At 43.1% G+C, this 25216-nt stretch overlaps 1 protein-coding gene across 6 annotated transcripts in view; it reads right to left on the bottom strand.

Annotated features, from left to right (window-relative positions):
- Positions 1-592: 592 nt before the first annotated feature.
- EHF (ets homologous factor) overlaps positions 593-25216 on the bottom strand; it is a 42107-nt gene continuing 17483 nt past the window's right edge. For 4 of the 6 annotated variants that reach the window (XM_011936404.1, XM_011936405.1, XM_011936403.1 and 1 more), the window contains exons 2-9: positions 21108-21207; positions 17187-17432; positions 14760-14822; positions 12186-12254; positions 11998-12066; positions 6891-6953; positions 5144-5339; positions 593-5040 (exon numbers count right to left, since the gene is read on the bottom strand). In XM_011936404.1, coding sequence (XP_011791794.1) covers positions 4941-5040; positions 5144-5339; positions 6891-6953; positions 11998-12066; positions 12186-12254; positions 14760-14822; positions 17187-17432; positions 21108-21204 — 903 coding nt within the window. In that variant the 5' untranslated portion in view covers positions 21205-21207 and the 3' untranslated portion in view covers positions 593-4940. Of the gene's footprint in view, positions 5041-5143; positions 5340-6890; positions 6954-11997; positions 12067-12185; positions 12255-14759; positions 14823-17186; positions 17433-21107; positions 21208-23172; positions 23188-25216 lie in introns of those variants that run through there. The other 2 variants (XM_011936407.1, XM_011936406.1) reach the window with 2 other exon arrangements.

Genomic DNA, 25216 nt, shown 5'->3' with positions numbered 1-25216 from the left:
CATAATGGCCTCCAAGCTGTATGTGATCTGATCCACCAGTACCTCTGTTTCACCATTTTTTACTATTGCTGGTCTACTTGGCAAACAGACCTCCTCACTGTTCCCTGGGCATGATAAGGAACACACCCACCTTAGGACCCTCTTATATCCCTTCACTATGGATCACTCCCACAGTTATCTGTATATCTGTGTGGCTCCTTCCTTTAGATCCTTCAGTTCTTTACTGAAATGTTTCCTTCTTAACACTGCCTAAATTTACAGCATGCCCCTATTGTATTAAGTGCTCTAGCACTCTCTGCTCCTCTATATTTATTTACTACACATCTGATATGCTATGCATTATTTATTTGTTTGTGTTTTTTCTTGACTGTTTCTATTCAATACAACATAAATTTTATGAAAGCAGAGATTTTTGTCTCTTTCATCCTCCGCTACAATTTGGTGCCTAGAACAACATCTGGCACATAGTAGATGCTCAATAAATGCTTTTTGAGTAAAGTAACACAGAAGCTGTATATGTTCTGTTGTTAGAAATTAAGTGCATTTTCTCTAAGCCCAGCGTTGAATGGCTTATTGAAGAATGAAACACACATTTCCAGGCTGGTCTCTGTGGTTTTTATTAGTGTTTCCTGGGACCCATCAAACAAATAAACATATTTTGAAAAATATAATTCTTTCATAAATCAGGAATAGTCTGAATTTAACATAGCTTAAAGGGAAAGATTTCTGATTTTTTTTAGTAGTAGCAATAGAGTTGTTTCCCACAAATTGTCAACCCAGGAGTCAGATGGGAAGAAAAACAAGAATTATGCAGATAGCTACAGAAAGATTAATCCCAATTTAGTTAAACTTGTGAAGGCTTGTACATTTCAGAGGTTCATAAGACATAGTCTCAACAGGAGTTTTTTTTTTTTTTTTTATAAATGCTCTATCACTAGTTCCAGAAACTGAATTCCAAGAAGCAACACTGAGGATAATTCAGCTCTGATATTGTGATTACTGTGATGTTCTTTCATTCATACAGTAAGCATCTGCCCAATACATAATTACCAAGATCTATTGCATCCTACATAATTAGACAAGCTCCTCACACATATGGGCCCATGCCGTGCACATAGTAGGCACTCAACAAATGTTTGCTTAACTACAGAAGAATAATATAATTGCCTTCCTTCTTAACTGTTTTACCTTTTTCTATACTTGATACATTTTAAAAACAACACGCTTGCAAAACTAAAATCTAATATGCATTACTAACTTTATCAAAAGATCCCTCAGTATTTTTCAAAAAGGAAAAAAAATAATAAAAACCAATCCCCAAATACTAAAACTTAGAACTGCTTTACACTTAAATAGCAATTTACATCATATTAACACATTCATAATCTTCATTGGTTGAAACAGGTCAAAGGTTCATTACTGGCTTCTCATACCAGATAAGTCTCATAGTTCCCAACAAGGCAACAGAATTCTCATCCAACATATATTTACTTGTGGAACCCAACGGCCTGTTTTGGTTTCATTTCAGCGCAAGTGAAGGCAAAATAAAGAGTCTCACAGTAAAATGTTCATAGTAGATATATGTCCTTGAAGGTTGTGCTGTTGTGCTCTTATTCCATTGAAGAAATGATTCACATCCCAATTATAGATATGGTCTCCCAATCAGAGGAGTCTTTCAGGAGATACTCATTCATTCATTGAACAAATATATGTTGTGTACTTGTATCATGCTAGGTAACAGGAAAATAATAGTGATTGATAAGACATAGTCCCTGTCCTCATAAAGCTAACAGTCTAGCAAGGCAGGAACTTTGAAAAAAGACCAATGTGTTCAAAGGAAAACTCATAACCTGGATCTCCCTTCTCAGATGGCACATTCAAGAAACTGTTGCTTATGCCCCTGGGAGCCAGAGCCTTGCTTAAGTCTTACGAAGTTAACTATCTAGCAGCCTCAGATGATTTGAGCCTGGTAAGGTCTTAGCAATAGATTTGCTGCCTCAGGTTCCCATGAAAACCTAATAAGGGAGAGGCCTTTCAACTCAGGCATAAAGGGGGTTTACGGATAACATGGTTAGTGACCATGTGGACGTTCAGCACAGGTGAGCTTCTCAAGTGAGAGCCATGCATCCCCAAAAGGAAGGAGGGCTTATCCATAGGACTTTGCTCTCCCTTTCAACACTGTGGTGGGAAGTACTCTGTTCCCACCCCAAGTTGGCATAGCTCGATTACTTTAAGTTCTCCAAGTCACGAACAGCACATAGAAAATGCGGCAAACTCAAGTCAAGACAATAGAAAGATATGCTGAGAACTTAATACTCCAGCCTTAATCAGGCACCAGGTGCCAAGAAACCTTCACTCTCAACAAACAACCCAATCCACTAATTATCTGTAGAACTGTTGTAGTTGGTACTCTTCACATTCACTTACCCCTTAGCAAAGATTGCTCTTGAATGGAAAGGTTGCAGAAAGAGCCAAAGCCAATTTGGAAGAAGTGAGAAACTTACAGGTTTGAGGAAGGGTGAACTCAGAAAAGGATCTAGCCTCCTTAGATGATGAACAGGCAAAGTCAGAGAAGGAACCGCAGTGAGAGAATTGGTAGATACCCCTAATAAAGTCACACAACTCAGACATACACAGACACACAAATATTCATGCGTTATACCCATTCAAGTAACTGGATATTTAATTCCTTCTATGTAATGAACAGTCAAATGCTGGGAAGGCCCCATAGTTCTTTGGTCTTGCTTGTAAAGCAACATATGTCTTTTCTGCAGGAATGTCTGAGTTGCGTAGTCAAGATCTTTACTGTTCATTGTTCCTTTTCTCAACTCTTTCAGTAACTGTTACTTGACAACACCAAGTTAAGCCTTTATAGAGGTGACTAAGTCAGGCAGAAATAAAAATGGATTTGGTTGCACCTTCGGAAACTTATTCATGGGTCCTCCAAGATCACGACCTAGAATGATTCTCATTATAATTAGGACACATTTTTTACTCTTCTTACTTCTAGCCTTGTGAATATATTACAAACACTTTGCAACCTTTGAATATGAATTGCTTACCTCTACCAGGTAAGACACTGTGGTAGGTGCTCTATTAGTTGATGAAGAGCACTCCCTCTTACTGATACATGTCTTCATTTGCATATCATTGCTGGAGAAAGAGAGGTAGAATGGAGGAGCAAGCCAAGGATATGAGAGAGCCCAAAAGAAAAGCTGCAAAGGGGATGAGGACATTCAAATCCATTTTCAAAGTGTCTACTGATTCCTGTGCTTCCCAGATTACATGGCTCAATGATAAGTCTCCAGGACCCCCAGAACAATTCCTCTATTGAAGAAGAAGCTTCCAACTCCTTGGTGACAATTGTGCCTGAGCTGAGATTTTGGTTTATTTTTTTCATCCTTTCTTTCTTTTCTTAAAAACAAAACAAAACAAAACAATCCTCTGAGTAAAAATCTAGGCAATAAACCATTCACTTGGGATCAGTTCAGATGAGACAGTAAACAGATAATCCAAAAGACAAAAAATTATGAGAATTAATACCTGCAAAGAGAATTTTCCCTGGAAATTCTTTTCTTGGTGTTTCTTTCTACAATATAATTTTAATTCTGCTTTGTAATTCCAGTGAAAATGTCTTCTATTGTAGTTCCTGCTACATTACTATGTTTACCTTATCTGACATTGGCTCTCATCTGGGGTTCTGAAAAGAAGTTCCTCTAGCTATTTCAACTTATTGCCCCTAACATTTAAAACATAAAGATAGGTTGAGGTTGAAGTCTTATTTTTGCTTCACTCTAAGGAACTAAAAGACCTTACATATCTTTTTCTTCTGAGAATAAACCACCATCCTCATATTGACTAGCTAAACTGGTGGTTCTCAATCAAGGGCAGTTTTGCCCCCCAGGGAACATTTGGTGATGTCTGGAGACATTTTGGATTATCACAGCTGGGGGGTTTCTGGTGTCAAGTGGTTAGAGGTCATGAGTGGATGCTGCTGAACATCTTACAATGCACAGGAAAGCCCTCACCACAAAGAACGTTCCAGCCAAACAATGTCAATTGTGCAGATTGAGAAACCTTGGACTATAGGGATACAAGAGCAAACTCTTCAGTCATTTCCATACCACCGTCTCCTTTATCCAACTTATTTTTAAGCACTTGCAGCAAAAAAGAACCAAGCTGGGCTCTCTCTTAAATAGCTAGAAGTAAGCAGAGAGGGCAATTAAAGTATTTCACCAACCATCCAAGGGAGAGGAAGGAAGACAACCCTGGCATCAGATAAACCATTCCTGAATGAGTATAAAGACCCCACCATTATTATTCTTGCTGATTTAAGCATTCCAAGTCATGTGATTATGCAGAGATTATAGCCAACCTTGGGTTTTGGAAGTCCCTATTCTCCACTCACTGGATCCTAAGGCTCAGGTTAAACTTCCCAGCATCCATCCACTTTGTCCTAACCATCTGAGACCCTGGAATTCAACCCAACAACCATGTTCACCTGCCTTGACGAAGCCATACGGATGCTGACGTGTGGAGGATGCATCACCTTTTTCTAAATCATGTCACATACAAAACATTTAATGCCCTCTGATTTTTTTTTCTTTCTCTTAGCAAGACGCACAAGGCTACAAACCCTGTTACTCTTGCAGTGAAAAAGAATTCACAATAGAGGTGAAAACATATCACAACCACATACAGCATCATATTTCACAGAAAACTGTGTACGTTTTTTCCCCATATAGGACATACTTCAAAGTAACAAAATAATTTTTTTAATCAATTGTAGTGTTTCTTCTTCCCATTAGAAGTAGTTTCTTTTTCCCCTCATGGTACATAAATATCAGAGAAAAGTAGTCTTTGAAATATTTACGTCCAGGAGTTCTTTGTTTGTGATTAGTTGGTGTGTGTTTTGGTTTGTGTCCAAAGTATTGGCAGCTTCAGTTTTCATTTTCTCTCCATCCTCGGGCATTCTTCCCAAATTTATATACCAGTCTTCGTCCATCCACACGCTCCAGAATTTCTCTTTTGTAGTAGTATCTGTAACAAAGGAGATCGTATAAGGTGACTGATCAGATGAAGGTTGCTAGGTAAATAATGGGTCGTGCAGCCTTATCGTTTTCAGAGACATGAAACTCCTCACCTCATAGCTCGGCTGAGCTTTTCATAGGTCATGCTGCTGTTGTTCTTCTTTTTACCCCATAGCTGAGCCACTGCCTCTGATTTCAAGAACCTGAAGACGCCCTCAGATCGGTCTTCCCATTTTATTAATCCTGGGTTCTTGTCTGGGTTCAAGAGGATGTCGCGGATGAATTCCCATAAGTGAGTCCCTCTCGGGTCTGATGAAAAGCAGAAAGGGAGGTTATTAATGGCCCTGCCCAAAGGTAGGGCAGAGAGCATTGAGTTAGGTCATCTTCCTCCAAGTAGGAGATACTCATTTCTCCCCTACTTCTCAGGGAAGATGGATCACAGAATCACCAGATGTTGGACATTAAAAAGGTATTTAAGAATAAACTAGCACAATATTTTATTTTACAAATCAGGAAACTGAGACACAGAGAATTTAAGTGAATTGATCAGGGTCACAGCTAACTAGTGACATAGCCAAGACTAAGGAATAGGCCTTAGGTCTCCTAAGCCACGGGGAAGTTTCTTCTAGTTATTATTCACAAACTGCAACTGCTTGAGGTTCATTTCAACCTGTTACTTCCCCAGAGAGCAACTCTCAACCACTTTTATCTAGTACCTCAACCAATTAAATTGCTTTGACCTAGCAACTGTATTTCAGCCAAATGCAAATCAATAAGGCTCTAGAACGTTTACTCCCAGAATAGATGAGGGTGGTTGGGAAGGGGGTGGTCATGCAGGGACTGGAGGACCCAAATTGAAAATGAAGCCACTACTGCAATAAGATTATCAACCAAATTCAACCTTACTCCCACTGAATTTGTGATGCCCCACCCTCACCCCACCCACCATTTGAGGGGTGGCATTAATTCAATTTTGTGGGATGATGTGGAATAACAGATAAAGACATTCTAATTCCTTATAATTTCTGGATTATACCTTTTTTTTTTTTTTTTTTTGAGACAGAATATCACTCTGTGGCTCAGGCTGGAGTGCAGTGGTACAATTACAGTTCATTGCAACCTAGACCTCTCTGGCTCAAGCGATCCTCCTGCCTCAGCCTCCCAAGTAGCTGGGACTACAGGCATGTGCCACCATGCCCAGCTAGTTCTTGTATTTTTTGTAGCGATGGGGTCTCGCCATGTTTCCCAGGCTGGTCTTGAACTCCTGAGCTCAAGTGATCCACCCACCTCGGTCTCCCAAAGTGCTGGGATTACAGGCCTGCATTATACCATCTTGATTTCTTTCTGTATTCCACCCACAATTCCATGTCTCTGATATTTCGTATATGTTCATAAAATTTTATTACTGGAGGAGATTCAACTCCCAATGAGCAGTGTTGAATCTTAAGAAAAAACAGTCATTTCTTGGAATGGGAACTCCACAAAGGTAGGAGGTCAACATTCAGCAAAACAAAGGATGAGACATCTCAACTGTTTCTTCTTATCTTGTTCCTCTTCCCACCCTTTTCTTCTGGGAGAGATGGAAATTGCTAACCCCATGCCTGAAGCAGTTCTTAGGCACTGGGTGTCACATATGACAGAACGAGGAGGAAATATCCAGTGAGGCTCCACTTTGAGAAACAGCTGCAGAGGGGGTTACTTTGCTAGCAAGTGATGCCTCTGTTTTCTCACTCCACCCTGTTTGGGATGAAGACATGAAGGCAGCAGACAGAGGCAATATTTGCTGAAAAACTAGTGGCCTCCAGATGTGCCCAATGTGATGGGAAGGACAAAAGGCCATCTGAAAGCCAGTCAACTTACTGTGCTTTTTGGTGTGACACTTGGCAGGGGGGTCTTGCTCCTTTTTCGTATCAGGTGACTCTGCTGAAGAGAAAAATGAGAGCCATTTAACTGACCTATTTTCTTTAATTCTCTTTTTACTTCCTGCATCCACTCATTTAAGCAAAATTTACTGAGCACCTACTGCATGCCTGGCACTCTTTGAGTATGTGCTAGTGAACCAAACAAAACAGAGATGATAAATGCTATGGAGAAAAATGATGCAGGGTAAGAAATGGAGATAGATGTATGGACTTGGGAATAATTTGCAATTTGATACAAGGTGGTCATAGGAGACCTCTCTGATTCCACCACCTAAAGAATATGAGGGAGATGGTCATGCAGAGAGCTTGTGCAACAGCCTTCCATGTGTAAGACAGAAGTGCAAAGGCCCTGAGGTTGATATGTGTTTGGTATATGCATGCTGTAAGAGGCAGAGAGGGAGAAGCTGAGATTCTGATCATTAATGCCTTATTGGGCTTTTAAGGACATGACTCTGAGAAAGATGGAAGCCATTGAAAGATTTAGATCATTGAAAAATTTGTGGGGTTTTTTTTACATAATACAAAAATGTAAACATTTATAACAAAGGAAGATGGCTTTTAAGCCAGAGGAGTGCCCTTTTTTGGCATGCAAAGTTACATTTTAATCAGCCTGACAAAAGGGCCATTGAGTGGCCCAAGCTCAGTACAGAGGGCCATAGTGGACTATGGAAACACAGATTAGTTTAACAAATGACTCATTATGGCAACCTGTGGGACTATTACCAAAGAGGAGATGATGGAGCCGGACCTGGGAAATAAAGATTCTTCTCAGAAAGAAAACTAAATGATCTAGCCTCATGTGTATGAGTGTGAGTGTGTGTGTATGTGTGTGTGTGTATTGGGAGGACTAAAGCAGATCTTATGAAGACTCTCACACTCAAAAACTAGCCAATTCTAATACAAAATAGTCCCTAAATACAATCCAAGTATTTTAAGAAATTGTGCCAGTAAAACTGGTCTCTTCCATGTGCCCTTCCTAACCTAGGGTCCCTTGACCCAGTGTGGCCTTCAAGGGCACATGGACTGACTGAAACCATATGTGAAGGGAGAAGGTTCACAGCACCCATTCAGTTATCAAGAGAGGCCTATTATTCAAAAAAGCTATGAACTGCCAGCCATTAGCTCCTAATTAAATTGGTTAAGAAAAAAAGCTACTATTTACTGAGCACTTACTATGTACCAGGCACTGTACTATGCACTTTACATGAATCACTTATTTAATTCACACAATAACTCCATGAGGCAGGTACTAATATGATCCACAGTTTTCAGCTGTGGAGGATCTGAGAAACAGAGGGGTCAAATGATTTGTCTAGAGTCACACAGCTGGAATGTGGTGCCAGGATATGAACACAAACAGTTTGAATCCAGAAGCTTTACTCATAACCACAATTCTATGTCATTTCCAGAAATGGTGGCCTACACATAATCTCCCTTTGCACATAACAGATTTCACACAAGCCTTTGCTGCCAAGAATCAGGTTCACTTCTATAATGCTCTTGTTAGTGAAAAAGATAATTTCAATCTGACAATTCTATATTTCCCAACGTTCATGGACCCTTTCACCCATCTTATCTCCCAGCTAATCAAGACTCGGTGTTCCCAGCAATTTCTCGAAACGTCATGGCAGGATGGAGAGAGAGATTTAATAAGACCTCAGTAAACGAGAAACCTCTCATCCTGGTTAAGAATTTCTCTCCTGGCATTGTCACTAGCAGGGCCTGCACCTGACCTGGGTTTCTCTGAAATCCGAGAGGACAAATTCACAGGAAATGCAAAGAGACTTCACTCTCCCTCCCTGTGGGTTGCAGGGTGAGGTTGCAACACCCCATCAGGATGTAACAATATTGCGACAGGTCTGGCATCCACTCCGGTTTCCAAGTGATACATCACTCTGACAGGGCCACGTTGTACTGCCGACAAAGAGTGGCATTTACCGAGCAGGCCACAAGCAAAGCTCATTTTCAAATGACATCCAGGAGGGATGCAGGGCCATTCTTTCAGAGCCAGGAGTTGAATTCAGAAAAATACAAGAGTCTCAGTATATTGGCCTCAATTATTGCTTCTGGGTTCCTAGTTGATCTAGAATCAGTTACTTTAGAGTTCAGGTGACTTTGTGAATAAGATGAAAACCTTGCACCCTCTCCTCAGAAAAAATGCACATATACGCACACATGAAATTTTGTCAACAATTTCAGGGGGGTGTGGCCCATGTAGCAGTCCATGAACTCTAAAACCCCTAGGCCAGATAAACCATGAGGAAATATTCTTTGAGTTGTCAGCCATTTACCCAAGCTAGGCTCCATCCAGTTTAGGAATGTTCTCTTTTAAATCCCCAAATAAAAATCTTTCCATCATCATAAAAGGGAATAAGCAGTCAAAGGCAAAAGAAGAACCTAATTTCTTCCAGCCCCCTCTTCCTGTTGCAGTGTGCAGGGATAAGCCATGGAATCACTGGCCTGCCTTACCACTGATATCTTTTGATCTTTAACCTCGCTTTAATATGTGTCCTCCTTCTGCCCTAGAATAAAAGTCAAGACTTTGAAGTTAGCCATGTGGTTAAGTGATTCATTCTTATAAAATAATGGCTTGCCCTGGAGAAGTTGTCCAGCCTGGCTTTCTCTTGCTCGGCTCCCAGGCACTTCAGGCCAATGTCCATCCGGTCCAGGCAAGGGCAGCAACAAGCCACAGGTTTGTGATGCCAGTGCGAGAGCATGACTTCAGCTAAGCTGCTTCGCAAGAAGCAAAGATTAGAAACATTTGCATATGATTCAGCTGTGAGCCATTTCTTTACGGGATATACAAATTTCAGTGTTCTAATAGACCGTGCCACCCTAGCTTTAGGCTCAACAAGTCAGTGGATAAACACATCAAGCCCGAGCTGGCATGACAGGCTGGAGGACTGTCGAGCAGAACAGGACACTGGCAGCAGGTATTTTATGAAATGGGCAGATGACAGAGAAATCAAAACAAAGCCTGTTTCCCCACCTGCGTTTATCACAGAGGGCATCAGTTTATGCTGAACCTCGCCTTAGCTCAGCTGGTAACTAGCATTAAAACATAGAAAGATATTTCACTGCATTCAATTTCACGGGAACTTGAAATATAAAGACTCAGGCAAATGACCAAGGTTTTCCTGGGGGTTCTGGTTCCATGCAGTAGAGACTATAAACTATTCTGAAAGAAACTGACCCATATAAGGCTGTAATTAACTATCCTACTGAAGGGCTATTACCCCAACTAATACACCAACCCCAGAGACTGCATTGATTCTTTAGGGCCTGGGTGGTTGATCTCATTTTCCAGCCTGGTTTACAATCACAGGATAGGAATGGGGAGCTGCAGCAAACAAGGATCAGAAGGATAAGGAGAGCAGATTCCTGAACTCATCTTAAGAAGGACTATTGAAAAATACAACCGGTGGACTCGGGAGACAGTGAGTTCCTTGCTGCAAATGTGAAAGCAGAAACTGGTCTCTAAGGCCCCTGTTGATTTTGAGATTCTAAAAGGTGTAAGTCACGATGTAGAAGAGGATGACCCGGCTGTCAGGGCAGCAGAGCTGTAACTATGACATTTTGGTTTCCCGGGTATGTCAAGACACACTAGCCCCTGAGGCTCAGGAAGTGGTTGGTTCAGCTTTATTCTTAGTTGGAATTTTTTGCCATAAGTCAAAGACCCAACTGGAAGGATGGAAGGATGCGGGAGATGACACTGTAGGAAGTCTCAGAGGAACTCAGAGTGTGACTCGGGAGGTTTCCTCAGCCCTGAACCCCGTGGTCTTGACTGAGTGATAATGATTGCCACGGAAATTTTACCTCGGTTGGCTCAGTTCCCCTAGAATAGCAAATACACAGCCAAGCCTTGACAATATTTGATCTATTTCCTAATTTTAACAAATACTTCAAGTGACACATAATGCTAAGGGCTACTGGGGGAAGGAAAAGTCGAGAGCTACGCTGGCCTCAGCTTTTAACCTCAATTCCAGAAGCATTTACACTGGCTCCCAGCCCCATCTCATTTAAGGGGCTTGACTCAAACAAAACCTCAAACTAAAACCTTTCATTATTTCCGTTCTCAAAAGCAAAAACAAAAACAGAAAAAAAAAAAAAAAAAAAGGAAGGAAGGGTTGCAGACTAATTTCTTTCACAAAGACCCAATTAAATCCCAGTTCTGAAGTTGCTCCAAATTTAATTCCAGGAGAGAGGCACTATCACTTGTGACTGATGTCTAAGTGCCATTTCATAGACCCAAAGAGATCCACAAGTTTGTACCCAGATCACAGGAAACCATAAGATCCTCTTTCAACCAGTTCCCATGGTGTACGTGCCAATGCACCTATTTGTAGGTGAGGGTGGTAATCTGAAATCCCCTCTCCCAGACTCCCAACATCCCAATCTTCTCACCCAGTGTAACCTTGGTTAAGAAGCATGGATAGCCCCAGTTGCATCCAGCCTTAACCAAATGCAGCTAATGTGAACATAACTCATAAAATGCAGGTGCTCTGACTGATTAGAGAGCACTGATGAGTCATCAGAATTAGACTTAAAAACTGACAAAATAGTGTAACTATGGGGATTCTGGAAATTTCCGATGGCTGCCTTTTCACCCAGAAACCATCACTACAGGTTCACGGATCTTTGAACTTCACTATGAGGTATTCTTTCTCTAAAGCCAAATGTAGTTTGTTGAAAATTAAATATAGCCTTATTTCCCATAAGTATACCCAAATACGAATAATTTTATCAGTTATATTGCAAGAGTAAGTTTTCGTTGAAAATAAAGAAAAGCCTAAACAACTTTTATTGTCACAACAGAGTGACTAGTTTCACAGGAGACCAACATTTTGCCTAGAGGATCCCTACTGGTCATCTTCAATGTACAAATATTGCCTCAAACGCAAACCTCATCTAATGGTAACTCCATTCCTTTCCTAGCCCTTCAATTAGAAAGACTCCAGCAAGGCAGAAATGCAGATTGTTGGTAATTCCCACCAATTCTCCCTAAGTACTAGGCACAGCCAGCCTCAGATGTGATGACAGCTTACCAATAGGAAGGTGACTGGTGGTTGTCATGGAGATCTGAGCCCGGCAGAAAGTTTTGCTGTCCAACAGATCTGTGGCCATGAAAAGATAAAGGACATTTAGAGTCCCCCCACCTCACAATAGAACACTGTGGCTCTTAGACAAACAGAATAAGAACGTAAAGGGCCTTAAGTGTCAGGGAGTTAGTTACCTACTGTGCTACCATAGTTGGTGTCATATAAATAGTTCTCATCTTTCCAGGTGTTCATGATGGAAGGGTCTACAAAAAATAGAGAAGGAGAATAGTCAGTGATCATTTTCCCTAGGAAGAAGAGGCTGCATTTTCTAACTCATTGTTCATCAACAAGGTATGGGGGGTGAGGAGTGGTCCTCAGAGACAAGGGATACGATTCTGCTTCAGTTGCGTTACTTTGTAATAATGTTGTCTAATTTTCCTTTCAGCATCCTCGGGGAAATGGCCTCATCCATGTGTTCCATACCTATTGCATTTTTAGGGAAGTGAGAGAAGTTACAAGAATGGGAACCTGTCCTAGACCAGTGGTTCCTGGGAATTTTGCTAACCTGGCTTGGCGTTGTTTTGCATTCTACTGCATAATCACCACAATATTTTTACCCTGGGATGTGGTGGGGGGAAAGCTTTGTGAGGGATAAATTTATTTAAATGTATAATAAATAATTAACAAGTATCTTTTTCTATTAATGTCTTCCTTGGAGGGTTAATGATGTTTCTTTCAGGAAGAGTCTAGTCAATCTTATCACAGTTTCTTTGTTGCTGAACTCCAGAGATTTGTCATCCAAGTTGGATGACAGCCCCCTCCCTCTAGGCTTTTTCCAATTAGCTTAAAGGATGACATAAAATTCTCAAAACAAAACCAAGGAGAAGGGGTGGAGAGTGTTACTAAATCAAACAAACACCTTTTAAGAGTGGAGCCCCGTTGCCCCATCGCAGAAAAGAAGTGCTCTTGTACTCTGTCTCTCTCTCTCTCTTTCTTCTGTGTGCTGCGGTAAGCACATCTCACTTTGATTGACTCTTCAGATTTCAGATTCAAAGGGAACTCCCCTCCACCTACCCCAAATGGAGCTCAACTCCCACACAACCCCCAGATCTGGGCTGGTCTCCAACAGAAGCATTTTGTTTCTTGGCTAGCCAAAAGCTGTAAGATCTCTCACCTTGTCCTCACCAGAAACTTCCTGCTTTCTCCTTACCGCAGACCTAGGTTACCCTCAGCTCCCCTCCTTGCTAGGTTCTGAGTTTTAGGGCCGGGGTGTAAGCCACTGACTGCGTTTCATTTTGTTTTTATAGCACAAATGATATAAAACCTGACTTACTGGCTAAGTCCTCCTGTTTACGACATAGGGATTTAGCCAGTATTTTAGCTAATAGCTACATGTTTGGACACCCCAAGCCCAATCTCTTGGGGTTACACCCTCTCTCCTTGTTGGGTCACCTTGTACACCTGTTGTTGTCTCTGAAAACAAACTGAACCAAAGAGGTTTGGGGGTGTTGGCCCCTCTATGAGTGTCTTCTCCCTTCCTCCTAGGGTGGACCTTCTTCTCCACCCTTCCACTCAGCTTTTCTGAACTGGCAACACAAGAATGTCTGGATGGTCAAGAAGGAATTATCAAGTTATTTGGGACCTCTCCAGTATTACCCTGGCTCCTTCAGTGGGGCTGTCTGTCAGGTCAAGCAGGGGAGGGGGTGCCATCCTCCTGACCAAGTCCTGCATCCATCTCTAGGGCAATGCCAGGCCCGTAAAGCACAGAACATCCAGATGCCCCATCCCCTGGCCTCTGAAGAGAAGGGCATGGCTAGCAAAGCCCAATTCGCATGCTTAGCAGCTATTGCTTTTTTCTTTAATAATGAATGGTAGGCCAGCCCACTTATAAAAGGGTAAATAACTGCATGGGCCAATTTTGGCCCCAAGTGACTCATAAATCACCTGTATGTCAAATTCTGTCCTTGGTGACTGGGAAACATCCTCAGGGAAGCCTGTGGCAAGCTCGGTTGGCCCACGTGGCTCACAGGCTCCCTGGCATGAACATGGGGAGTGACCTAGGAGCAAGAGTTGCTGCACAGTTTTATGATGGCTCATAGACTTTGGAGGACAGTCTCCAGGAGACAGATTTAGGACAGGGGAAAGGAAATGAAAATGAATGTAGATGCTATGGGACTGTAGCCTCTGCTCAGAGCCCAGAATTGTGTCCTTCATATAAAAACACACGGAAGGCAGGAGTTGGGTTGCAGGTACCTTTGTACATCTCTGCAGAAGCTCCCCATGGCCCCTAAAAATTTGGCCCCTAAAAATTTGTTAGCTACAACACCAAGTTAACATCTTCCCCCTTTTGGTGAAACGCACTCCCCTCAAGGGAGGAGGGAGAGAAGAGGAGACATTGCCCCTTCCTCTTCTCTTTCCAAACTTGGCCAAGTCCAGTCCCTGACACTTTTTGTAGTGGGGAGGCCCACCTTATATTCTGCATTTCCTTGGCTACTGGCCTGAGGTCTGGATGATGCCACACCAGGAGTAGGAGGTAGAGAAGTGTGGCTCCCCATAAGTCTATAAATCGGAAATAGGTGGTAGTCACTGGTCGCAAGGGCAAGAATGAGGTTCATGGTGGGGGTGGCCTATCAGAGACAGCCAGGGAAAAGGCCTCCCTGCATTTCCTGCAAAAAAACTTGCTCCCACATTCTCTCTTGCCCTCTCCCAACTATCCTCCCCAGAGCTTTGCCTGACTAGATTGGCTCCCTTTGTCCACTACTACTCACCAGTTTGTTCAGTCTTGACTATGACATTGTGTGTGGACTGGAACAGGTCACTACTGCACTGGCCTGTGAAGGACAGATTGGGATAGTCAGAGAGGATGAAGCCAGAACTGGGTGCTTAAATAAGGACAGAACTGGCTTCTTTGCAGAGCTTCTGCCATCCTACTGCCTGGTCACCTATGTTTGTTTATGGGAAGGGGTTTCTCTGTTAGCCTCTACAAACTCAAGCCTGCAGTCTCTGACCCCAGAAAATTAGGAATCTAAGGCACTACATTAGAAGCAATTCTTTGATGTGGTATAGTAAAGGCATCCAGTATGGTGGAAATAGAACTTCAGAAGCCCTGTTTTTCCACTACTAGCTATGAGGAAGGTGTGTGCCCTTTACCTTTCTGGGTCTCAGTTTCCCCATCTGTAACAAGATTAAACTAGATAAGGTCACTAGATGACTTCTAAGGTTCTTTCCCATACTAAGATATGATATGAAAATGAAAATGTAGGGAAAACTGTTTTAACTAGCTTGATTCTTCTTTGATTTAAAATCTAATCAAAGCCATCATGATTACATCCAATCTGTGAGATATGTCTGGACAAAATGCAGTGACTCTTTCCTTATTTATGTCTCAGCACATGTACAAGCAGTGCACATCACATGTCCTTGTTTGCTTGCAATTCCTCTCCCATTATCATATATAAAAGTTATATATGCATGCTCATATATATACACACACACACACACACATATGTAAATGCACAAATGAATCTAGTATGTTTTTCTTCCCCAGACAGATTATAAACATCTCAAGAGCAGAAGTCATGCCTTTAACCTCTCTGACATTCAGTCTTCCCACCTGTAAAATGGGCACAATATTTACTTTGTCATAAAGTTATTAAATGAGTTAATTCACTTACAGTGCCTAGTATAAGTAAATACTCAATAAATGTTAGTTAATAGAATGTCTACACAAAGGCAAACAACAAAAGAGTAAGAAATCTGGCTGGACGTTAGGAACTCAGAGGCTACAGCAGCATGTGGTGAGACCAAACAAGCCATGGGAGGTCAGAGAGGGAAGGTCTAAGATGACCACAGCACCTCCCAGGCCTCCCTGCCTCAGGCCTCAATCAGGGTAAAGCTTTAAAGGAGTGGATTTAATTGGGGGTGGAGGTAAATATTTTTAATTATTCAAGTGTAAGTCTGATCTCTCTGAAGATTCCTGAGGGTTATTTATAGAGCCTTGTTTGGTTTGATTCTAGTCAAAGAAAACTGAGCAACCACCAATGTGAGGGGGGTGGGAAGCAGGGTGTGGCCAGGGAGTTGAATGACATCATCTAAAACGGCTGCCGCAGCCACAAGCTCTGCTGCAAGGCCCCAGGTTCTCTCAGTGTTGATGGCTGTTGCCAGGGTATGACTCTGGTTCACAGCCCTGGAGCTCATGCTGCCCAACTCCCGGTTACTTGCCCAAACATGGATTCTACCAAGACATAAATGCCTTTTCCAGTGCGAACAGGCCAACTCCCTATTCTTAAGTATTGCTACTTTTCGGGATGCCCATAGTTGTCAGAAGAGCTAGATTTTTACAGCTACTATCAGGGGAACCTTATGCCAGTGTCAAAACCATTCTGCAAGGTCAGTTTTCCACCCTACTAGGTCTTACATGTCAGTATAGGATGTGTTCGTGTGTGAATAATTTACCATTCAAGGACAACATCTGGCGTGGTGGCCCATCCCTGTGCTAGGGGAAGCCTCAGAGAGACATCTGGGGCATTAGGGCAACAGAAATTCCAGAAACCACCACAGAAATATTCCCCATACACGTACCTAGACCATATGTTCTAACCCTTTTTTTAAGTTACAGACCTTTTAAGAATCTGCTGAAGTATTGTGAGTCTTTTCCCCTCCCAAAATACAAACATAATTCTAATTTCATATATCTTCTTACCACTCTTAGGACCCTATCTTAAGAACCTAGGTCTAGAAGGTTGTTTGAGGTTGTGTGTGTGTGTGTGTGTGTGTGTGTGTGTGTGTGTGTGTGTGTTTTGTTTGTTTGTTTGTTTTGTAACCATGATGATCTTTAACAAGCAAGTGACTGGATGTTAAACTATTGAACCCTGTTTGCAAAGGAAAGAAGAAAACATTTTCCAAGGGTAGTAAATATTCTATGAATTCCTAGACAGTTTTGTCTTCCTGAAAATTATCACCATAAGGAGAGGATTAAATTACACTACCGTTTATAAGGGATTAGACACACCAGGTACCCTAGGCTTCAATCCTGTCCTCTCATCTTCCTTCCACTTCCCTGTCTTGGGACATGGTAATTTGGAAGTGAGACCACTCTTTATTGTCCCTGACAAAGAATCCTGTCATCTGCAGAATCTCTGTTCTTCCAGCTGGCTCCTAGCACGGTAGGGAGAGACACAGAAAGAGAGAGTCACCGTTCCACTTAAGATGCTGCAAGTTGCTGTAGAGGAGCTGCCCCGCCGTCCCTGCCGCTCGGGTGAACTCCTGCAAACTCATGCTGCAGAGATGCTCGCCGTTGATGTCGAACTCTTGGAAAGGGATACAACTGGCATCCAGCTGGTTGGTGTCCAGGAGGTGCTGGAGCCACTCCCACACCTGGTACTTGGTCCAGTACTGAGGATGAATTTCATGCCACTGGCCTCCAAAAAACCCGCTGGAAACTGCAAAACAGGAGGCAGTCTCGTGAGTGACCCCTGGCTGTTCCTGGCCATAGTATCTGACACAGGGATGCACTATTGGCTGCCAGATATCTCAGAGACACAACCACAGTCTGTGTATGTGCCAGCATGGGGGATGGAGCAGAAATGCATCTTCATGTCCTCCCTAGCATGCTACCTACCCCTGGGCACTGGATGAGGACAAGAGAGCTGAAATGCTCAGAGCTCATTCCCCCCTCACCCACAGTAAAATATCACGAAAGCTAGAGCATTGCTATCATTTCAGCAATTTATTAGCTTATTGTTCATATCTGAATAGTTCTGCTCCTCTTTTCTCTCACTCACTCTCTGTCACTTTTTTCTCTCTTATACACACACACACACACACACACACCCCAAACTCAGACCATTTTCAACCAAAAATAAGGCCTGAAATTAAGGTTGTTTTCTATACGATGCCTTTGCTTTTCCTCAAAGTGGTCCAGATTATTGATCTGCTAACTGGACTGATATCTCACTGCGCCAGCCTAGTCATTATAGCTATCATGATGTCACTTCCCTACTCAGTTACCTTTAGTAGTTCTTATCACCCACTGAAATTAGTTATAAAGCTGCCTAGCTAGGCATTGAGGCTCTTCACTAACTCTTCTTCAAGTAATCAATAACTCTTGTCTTTTTTCTATGCTGTTCTTTCAGTTCAGCTTGTGTTCTACCTCTCACTCCTGTTGAATTTCTACCCATCTTTCAAACTCTGACCACCCCTTAAAGTCATCACCAATCCCCCCAACTTGCCTCAAGAGTTCACTGTCGTCTTACTCTCCAGGAGACATGCTTGGTATTTCTCCTAATGGCTTTGTCATGTTCTGTTTTTCTCTACAAGTCTCTAAGTGCTGTCTTATTCTCCTTTGTAAATTGTATGTTTGAGGTCACAGACAGTTTTACTCCTCTTTGTATCACCTATAAAAATGACCTCAGAGATCTTGCCATAGTAGATGCTCACCATATATTTATTTAATGGAATATGTTTTTGAAGGAGAAATAAGGTAGGCATCTGAGGAGTTGGGAGGTGCATTTACAAGATGGTGCATTCAGATACCGATGAAGAAGTGCAGTTCATTCACCTGGATAAATATTGCTGAGCCTAATATGTGCTAGCCGTCTAAATATGTGACTCATGCTCACTTAAAAAAAAACATTCCATAGCCTGCCCGAAGTTTTGGGGCAATGGAAAAGACAGAGCCAGCATCTGAGGGCATGGAACAGGGTTGAGAGAGTTTACAGTTCCCTTGAGAATAGACGTCGGCAAGGAGCTCCCTTTCAGGAAAGGTGAGTGAGAGGGGCAAGAGGCAAAGACTATTGCATCCCACCAAGCTGAAGCAAGGGAAATCCAACTGAACATGACACATGGATATTCCAGTAAACTCAAGGGTGGACCAGTAGAAGAAAATGTAGTGCAAGAAAACTGTCTCTAACTTTTTCTTCAAGGTCACACCAGATCAGTTCTTCTCAAAATTTAATATGATCGTAAACCACCAGGGAATATTGTTCAAATGCAGATTCTGATTCAACAGGTCAGGGGAGCGGCCTGAGTTTCTGCATTCCTAGCAAGCTTCCATGTGATGCTGATGTTGCTGGTCTATTGAATTACAAGGAGCTAAAGGCCTCAGAAAGGTTTGACTCCCATAACGCCCATGGTCCAGCCTACAACACCCTCAGAGGGGAGACTGAAGGGGAAATGTTTCTGACCCAATCCCTCTTCTTCCTCATTCATTCAGAATCCATCCATGGCTTCCAGACCTCAGAAGCACTAAGAGGAGGAGGTCAGGTTTATCTAGTGCACAAAGGTGACTGCCATTAGCAATACCCACCACTCACAGTATGCACTTAGCTCCTCATACCTCATGGCCAAACAAAAGCAGCCCCCAGCCCTCAACGTGGGCTCTAAAGAGGAAGCCAATAGTCTGGGATTGGGGGAGGAATGGAACAATCTAATCTAAAAATCTAATTATATGGAAATAGTCCCAAATACACAGACCTTGGGCTTGATCTTTCCATTTCCCCCAATTTTTGGTGCCTCACAAATAAAGCTGTCTAAGGATGGAAAATATATTTTTGTGGCTCCCCAAGTCTTTCATCTTTATTTTTCTAAAATAATTGTCATGCTATGACAGTACAACTCTGGTTTTGGCAACAAGAGGCACCAACTTTTAATAACCTAACAGCACATCTAGAATAATCTCATCTGGAAACTTAATATGGTCTAGATTAAAAGATAGTCCCTGCTAGTGTATCTTGTTCAAACTTGGGAAAATCAGGGATTTTTGTCTGAAGTTAACTGTGGAGATTCCACATCAGACAGAGAACCCACCAAATTCCTGAAGTTTCAGGAGAAACAATAAAAATTCCTATGAGTTCACATCCTCTCTGCCGTTCAACTGATCTCCTTCTCCTCTTCAGTCTTGATCAAGGCTGAGCTTTCTTTGAGATCTCTGGAATTTAAGAAATAAAAGTGGTACCCCAGTTCTACTTCCTGCTGAATAGATTTCCCCAACTTTCTTCAGAGCAAGCAAGAGCAATGCTGCCTTCATTGAGGGGCCAGGGTCCGGGGGATGCCAAAGACTTCCAGTTTTATTTGGAATACACTTTCTGGGTCCTCACAGGGTATCTGAGGCTCACAACAGAAAATGCTACTGCCCAGAAAGTGCAGCAGTTTGAGGGGTCAGGTGACTGAGTAAGGGAAGCTCACCTGCTCACCCTTTCCACCATGTTTGACTAGGATTCCAAATTAAAAGAGGTGGAGCTCCACATGGATCAGCACTCCCTGCAGAATAACTCTCCCATTATCCTCCCACTCCTGCTTCCTCTCAAGCTCTGGTCACCAAAAAAACCATCTCCATATTTCAAAGCAAACTCGAACAGCAGAGCCTCTGGCTGGGAGATTAGCAGTGGGTGTGGATCAAGAAGAGGCCCAGAGCTTCCTAAACTCACTGCTGTTGGATGCACAGCTGAATGCCTAAACTGGATGGCTTCACAATGGGGTGTGGGGTTCCTGATTCAGCAACAACTTGATTCAGGGATTCAACTTGATTTAGGGATTCAGCTTCATTCAGGAAGCCACAGGCTTGATCACCAAACCTCCTATACGCCCCACCACCAGGTCCCCTCTTCTTCTAATAGACGTGTTCTAGATGAAAGCACTAGGGAGAACACGTGTTCTCCTTACAAATCTCCTCTCCCCTTTCAAAGAGAGGCCACTGGAAGATGAAAAAGAAAGACTAAATTGCTGTAACCCTCTCCTTCCTAACCTCCATGCACACGCACGTACACATGCACATACACACCCTTTTTCTCCTAGCCTATCTTGGTATCCCAGCAAAACGCTATTAAAACCTTCAACACGGAGTCTTTCCTTTAGGCATCTCTTCTACCCGCCTCACTGCCAGGCTGTCAATCTAGAACCTTTAATTTTGGGAGGAGGCAACAGAATATCTCAAATGAGCTTTTGTCTGGAACCCTGGGGGCCGGTAGGGAACTCTGAAATTGAGTTTTCTCCATTCCTTCTTGTCCCACATCTTCTGCTGAAAAGCCTATATTTTTCAAACATTAGGCTGGGAGAAGAAGTAAAGCAAAGAGCCCCCACAGCACAGCAGTGACACCAACACCCACAGGACCCCTTACCATTGCACGTGGAGTAGCTGTCTGTCCAGGCTGGCGGCTGGTGAAGGAGGTTGTTGCCGGGGTTGAGATTCATTACACCACCTCCTTCCAGAATCATGATCTGTTAGGAGATCAAACAGCCTGTTCAGTCATTGCCTCTTGGACAAATGTCATTTGAAAGCGCAGATCACAGAGTAAATTTAGGAAGAAAATAAAGAGAATTTGTCCTTCCGCCCATTGCCTGCCACCCATTGCCAAAGACTTTTTTGTAAAAGCAAAACTCACAGCAATTAAAAATTTCCAGGTTCAATTTTCATATGCATGAGGCAAGTTTTTACAGCCACCCATTCATAAATGAATAATCTCTGATCAGGACTGAAGCGGGAGGAAAATGCAATACCTGCTCCCAGGGCGAGGCTGGCTGGCATCCAAGTGGTTTTTTTTTTTTTACAAAAGTGAAAATGCCAAAGAGATTTTATTTAAAGTATTTAAAGTGCAATTTCAATCAATGAAAATCCAAGCCAGTGGCAGCACAGCCCTAGCACCTGTGTGGGAGCTCGGACTGCAACTGCACCTGCACACCCAGTAACAAGTTTTCTCAGTGTGGGTGTCTGCCACAGGCTGGGCTGGTCGTCAGAGGGCCTCAGTCATATTTTAATAGAGCTCTTCAAGTATCTGGCTTTGTGATAATATCAGGAATCAGTTGGTTTCTCTGACAGACATTGCCCATTTCTGATAAAGAAAAAAAAAATTTCCTTTCTGGTAACAATTATAACCATTTTTTTCTCTCCTGTTAGAGACTTGGAGAATTTAGTGGGTTTCCAAGCTGACCTAAGTAAAAGTGGCTTCCTCAGTCTGTGGGATCATTTTCTCAGTAAAGGACTTGGGAGAAGAGATTTCTTCTGTGGGCCTGTGTGGGTTTATTTTATAGCAACATAAACATTTTACACTTCAGAAATACTGTCTTCAATTCTCTGGTATTTGTAATGTCCCTACTCCCAAGCGGGGCACCCTCCACCTTTCAGACCAGAGCCCCAACTGTGTGTTCAGTCATTCAAACGAAGAGCAGCCTGTTTCCAGATCACTACTGGGCAATACCCAGAGGCTGTAAAAGTCACTTGCTCTTTATAAAAATGTTGGGGTAGGGAGAGGAATTCAGCTTTATAGCAGCAAGTCATGGAAAATTTTCTGCCTGTTTTGGGGAAATTTTGCATCCTCGGGTATTATCAATGTCCACAGGAGTAAAATTGCCAATCCAGAAGATTTTTAGCCCTTGGCATTCCGTCCCCTAATTTAGCTACCACTCCTCTGGTTCTGTGTAGGGCCTGTCGGGGGAGAAGAGGGGTCTGCAGAAGGCATACGAATACATTCATGCATTCATTTATTCGACAATATCAGCCTAGTAATAGGCTGGGCACTATTCTAGGTGCTGGGGAGAGAGCGGTAATTAAAGGCTGAACTAGGCTACACACAAACATGTATGGTAATTATTAGCATCATCATCACTGCTGTTTGGTAAATAATTAGGACTGAATCCAGTCTAAGTAGAAGGTGGAGAAGGAAAGACAGGGTAGGGATGGTGGACATTATAACAGCAAAGAGCCACTGGGTGGGAAGGTAGGAGAGCTGGATTCTATGTCCTGGCACCTTGTATAGGAGCTTTGAAGCCAGAAGAGCTGGGGTCAATTCCAGGTCTTCCCACTTACTAGGTTAGTAGTCACCCAGACATGTTACCTAACCTCTCGGAACCCAGTTTTCTCATATGCAAAATGCAGCTAATCATACCTCGTCTGTACATTGGTTGGAGATTAAATGAGTTTCTGTACCTCGAGCACCTGGCACAAAGTAGGGCACGAATACACGTCAGGTGCTATGATGAGAAGCATCACTAGCTCTGTGGATAGGCTGAACCAGAAATGATGCTGGGCCTCAGTTTCCCCACTTGAAAATTTAAAGATGGTGACTATACTGATTCGTAAGTTCCCTTTCTGAATGCCTCTTTGATTCTCACCCTCAGAGAAAGAAAACAAACTCATATCAAACCTTCTTTTCTTTTTCACAATAACTGGGCATTTTCCCATCCAGCTTTGTAGAGCAATTGCCCTAAAGCTAAGAAATCGGATTGGGAACTTCAAGGGGAAAGAAAGTCTCTAAGGCCGCAGACCGGGGCCCAGTCTCTTGTTTGCTCAAGGCTGGGCTTGTTCCTTGCTAGCATTTGCTCAACCACAAGCAGTGGAAAGGTTACTGTTTAACCCTGAAAGGGCTGAAGCTCAGAGCCCAGCCCATTTGCACGGAGGGATTGGCCTTCCAGTCTCAGGGAGGACAGGCAGGGGAGGGCTTCTCTAAAATTCTTTCACAAGGATTTACCTGCGGGGTTGTTTCAAAGTGGTCGTTTCAGTGGCAGCACCTGCCTGGGCCAGCTATGCTTCCTGACAAACAGAAAGCAGGGTGGTGTGGAGGCTGAGCACCCAGGCTTTGGAGCTGGAGAGATGCAGGCTCAGATTCCAGTTCCCCTGCTTACTGTGGGTGACCCTGAGCCAGTGGCAAGTCTGTCTAGCCAAAAACATTCTGTTCCTCACTTTCTGTACCTGATAAATGGGAACAATACCAAACTCAAAGGGCTGTAAGAATCAAATGAGGTCATGCACATAGAGAGCTTGGCAAGTAGTGAAAAAAAAAAGAATTTAATAAATGTTGCAGAACAATATGAGTCAGTTCTCCACCTGTGGCCAAATGCCCACAAGCCCCTCTCCTCAGGGCTGACGTCATTTTCCACCCTGACCTTCTGGAAGCATCCAGAACTTCTCCCAACCCGCAGAGATGTCTTTAAGACTACAGGGTGGCAGCTGCCCCATCGCTATCCTCCCACAAAAAGATGGCCTGTGCACAGCCCTGCTCCCTGCTGGCACTCCCTTTTCAAGGAAAAGCAGCCAGCATGGTGAGGGGCCCTTTTTTACAGGGCACATTAAGTGGTTTCCACTCGTAAAAGAGTTTGTGTGGCTTAACCCTTAGTGAGTCAGAGATCACTTGAGCTCACCTGGGCTTGTAAGCAAAGGAGGTCAGAACCTCCGACCGGGCAGGGAGCTGCAGGGAAAGATGTCCTCAGGGTGGGTACACGAGGTCCAGGGCCAGTGTAGCTGAAGGCCTTTGGCCAAGTCCTACCCTCCTCTGAGGCACAGTTCTTCAGGTGTAGAGTGAAGACACTTGCCCCAACAGCCTCACAGGACTGTTGAGATGGAATGAGATCATGGATAACAAATGTGACTTGAGAGTTGTAAAAAAAACCTTGTTATAACCACCTGACCCACATCCCATATGCTAATGTAGATTTTCTATGGTATATAGTAATTGCTTTCTGGGATATACAAAGCAATCCTTTTAATTAGAAAGTAGGGGAATTATTGAATGCTCTTATTTCAGCTCCCTACTTTACCTTCAGCATAGCTTTCATTATTTCTTTAAAAAAAAAAAAAATACCATCAAATGTGTGGAAGTAGAGACTTCAGAATCTGAGAATCCTGAGTTAGACTCTAGGTCCCATCTTTCAACCATGTAACCTTGAGCACGTTAACCTTTCTGAGCCTCTATTTCTCACACTGGTTTAGAAATGGGAGAGCTGGAGGGGATTGTGGGGGAGTATTCGTGTCTCTTGAGCCTAAAGGCTGTTTTGAAAGATAAATAAGTATAATGGGTCTAAAGGTGTCTTGTCTAGCCCCTGGCAAACATATCCCCTGTCAAAATCAGTTTCCTTTCCCTTCTTTAAACATGAATTCTCAAGGTGTTCCTCTAACACATTTTATTTCTTCCAGGACTGAATCCCCAGTTCAGAGCCTAAGTGAGAATGACTCTATCCTGGGAGTCAAAAGGAAACTGGGAAAAGAACTTGCTTCTCCCCATCTTCTGCTGGAGGCAGGAACCTCGGATTGGGAGGCAGAGGAGGAATCCTCAGTCACCCTAGGTTGTGGTTAAAAGCAGTTTCTCAACCTCTCCACCACCGAAATGTGGACAGTCCTTTCTGTGGGGGCTGGCCCGTGTATGGTAGGGGGCTGGCCCGTGTATTGTAGGGGGCTGGCCCGTGTATTGTAGGGGGGGCCCGTGTATTGTAGGGGCTGGCCCGTGTATTGTAGGGG

This window comes from Colobus angolensis, unplaced genomic scaffold (assembly GCF_000951035.1).
Source record: "Colobus angolensis palliatus isolate OR3802 unplaced genomic scaffold, Cang.pa_1.0 Scaffold152, whole genome shotgun sequence".
Classification (NCBI taxonomy): Eukaryota; Metazoa; Chordata; class Mammalia; order Primates; family Cercopithecidae; genus Colobus; species Colobus angolensis.
Note: the sequence above shows the minus strand (reverse complement) of the source record. Positions and strands in the feature narration are given on the sequence as shown.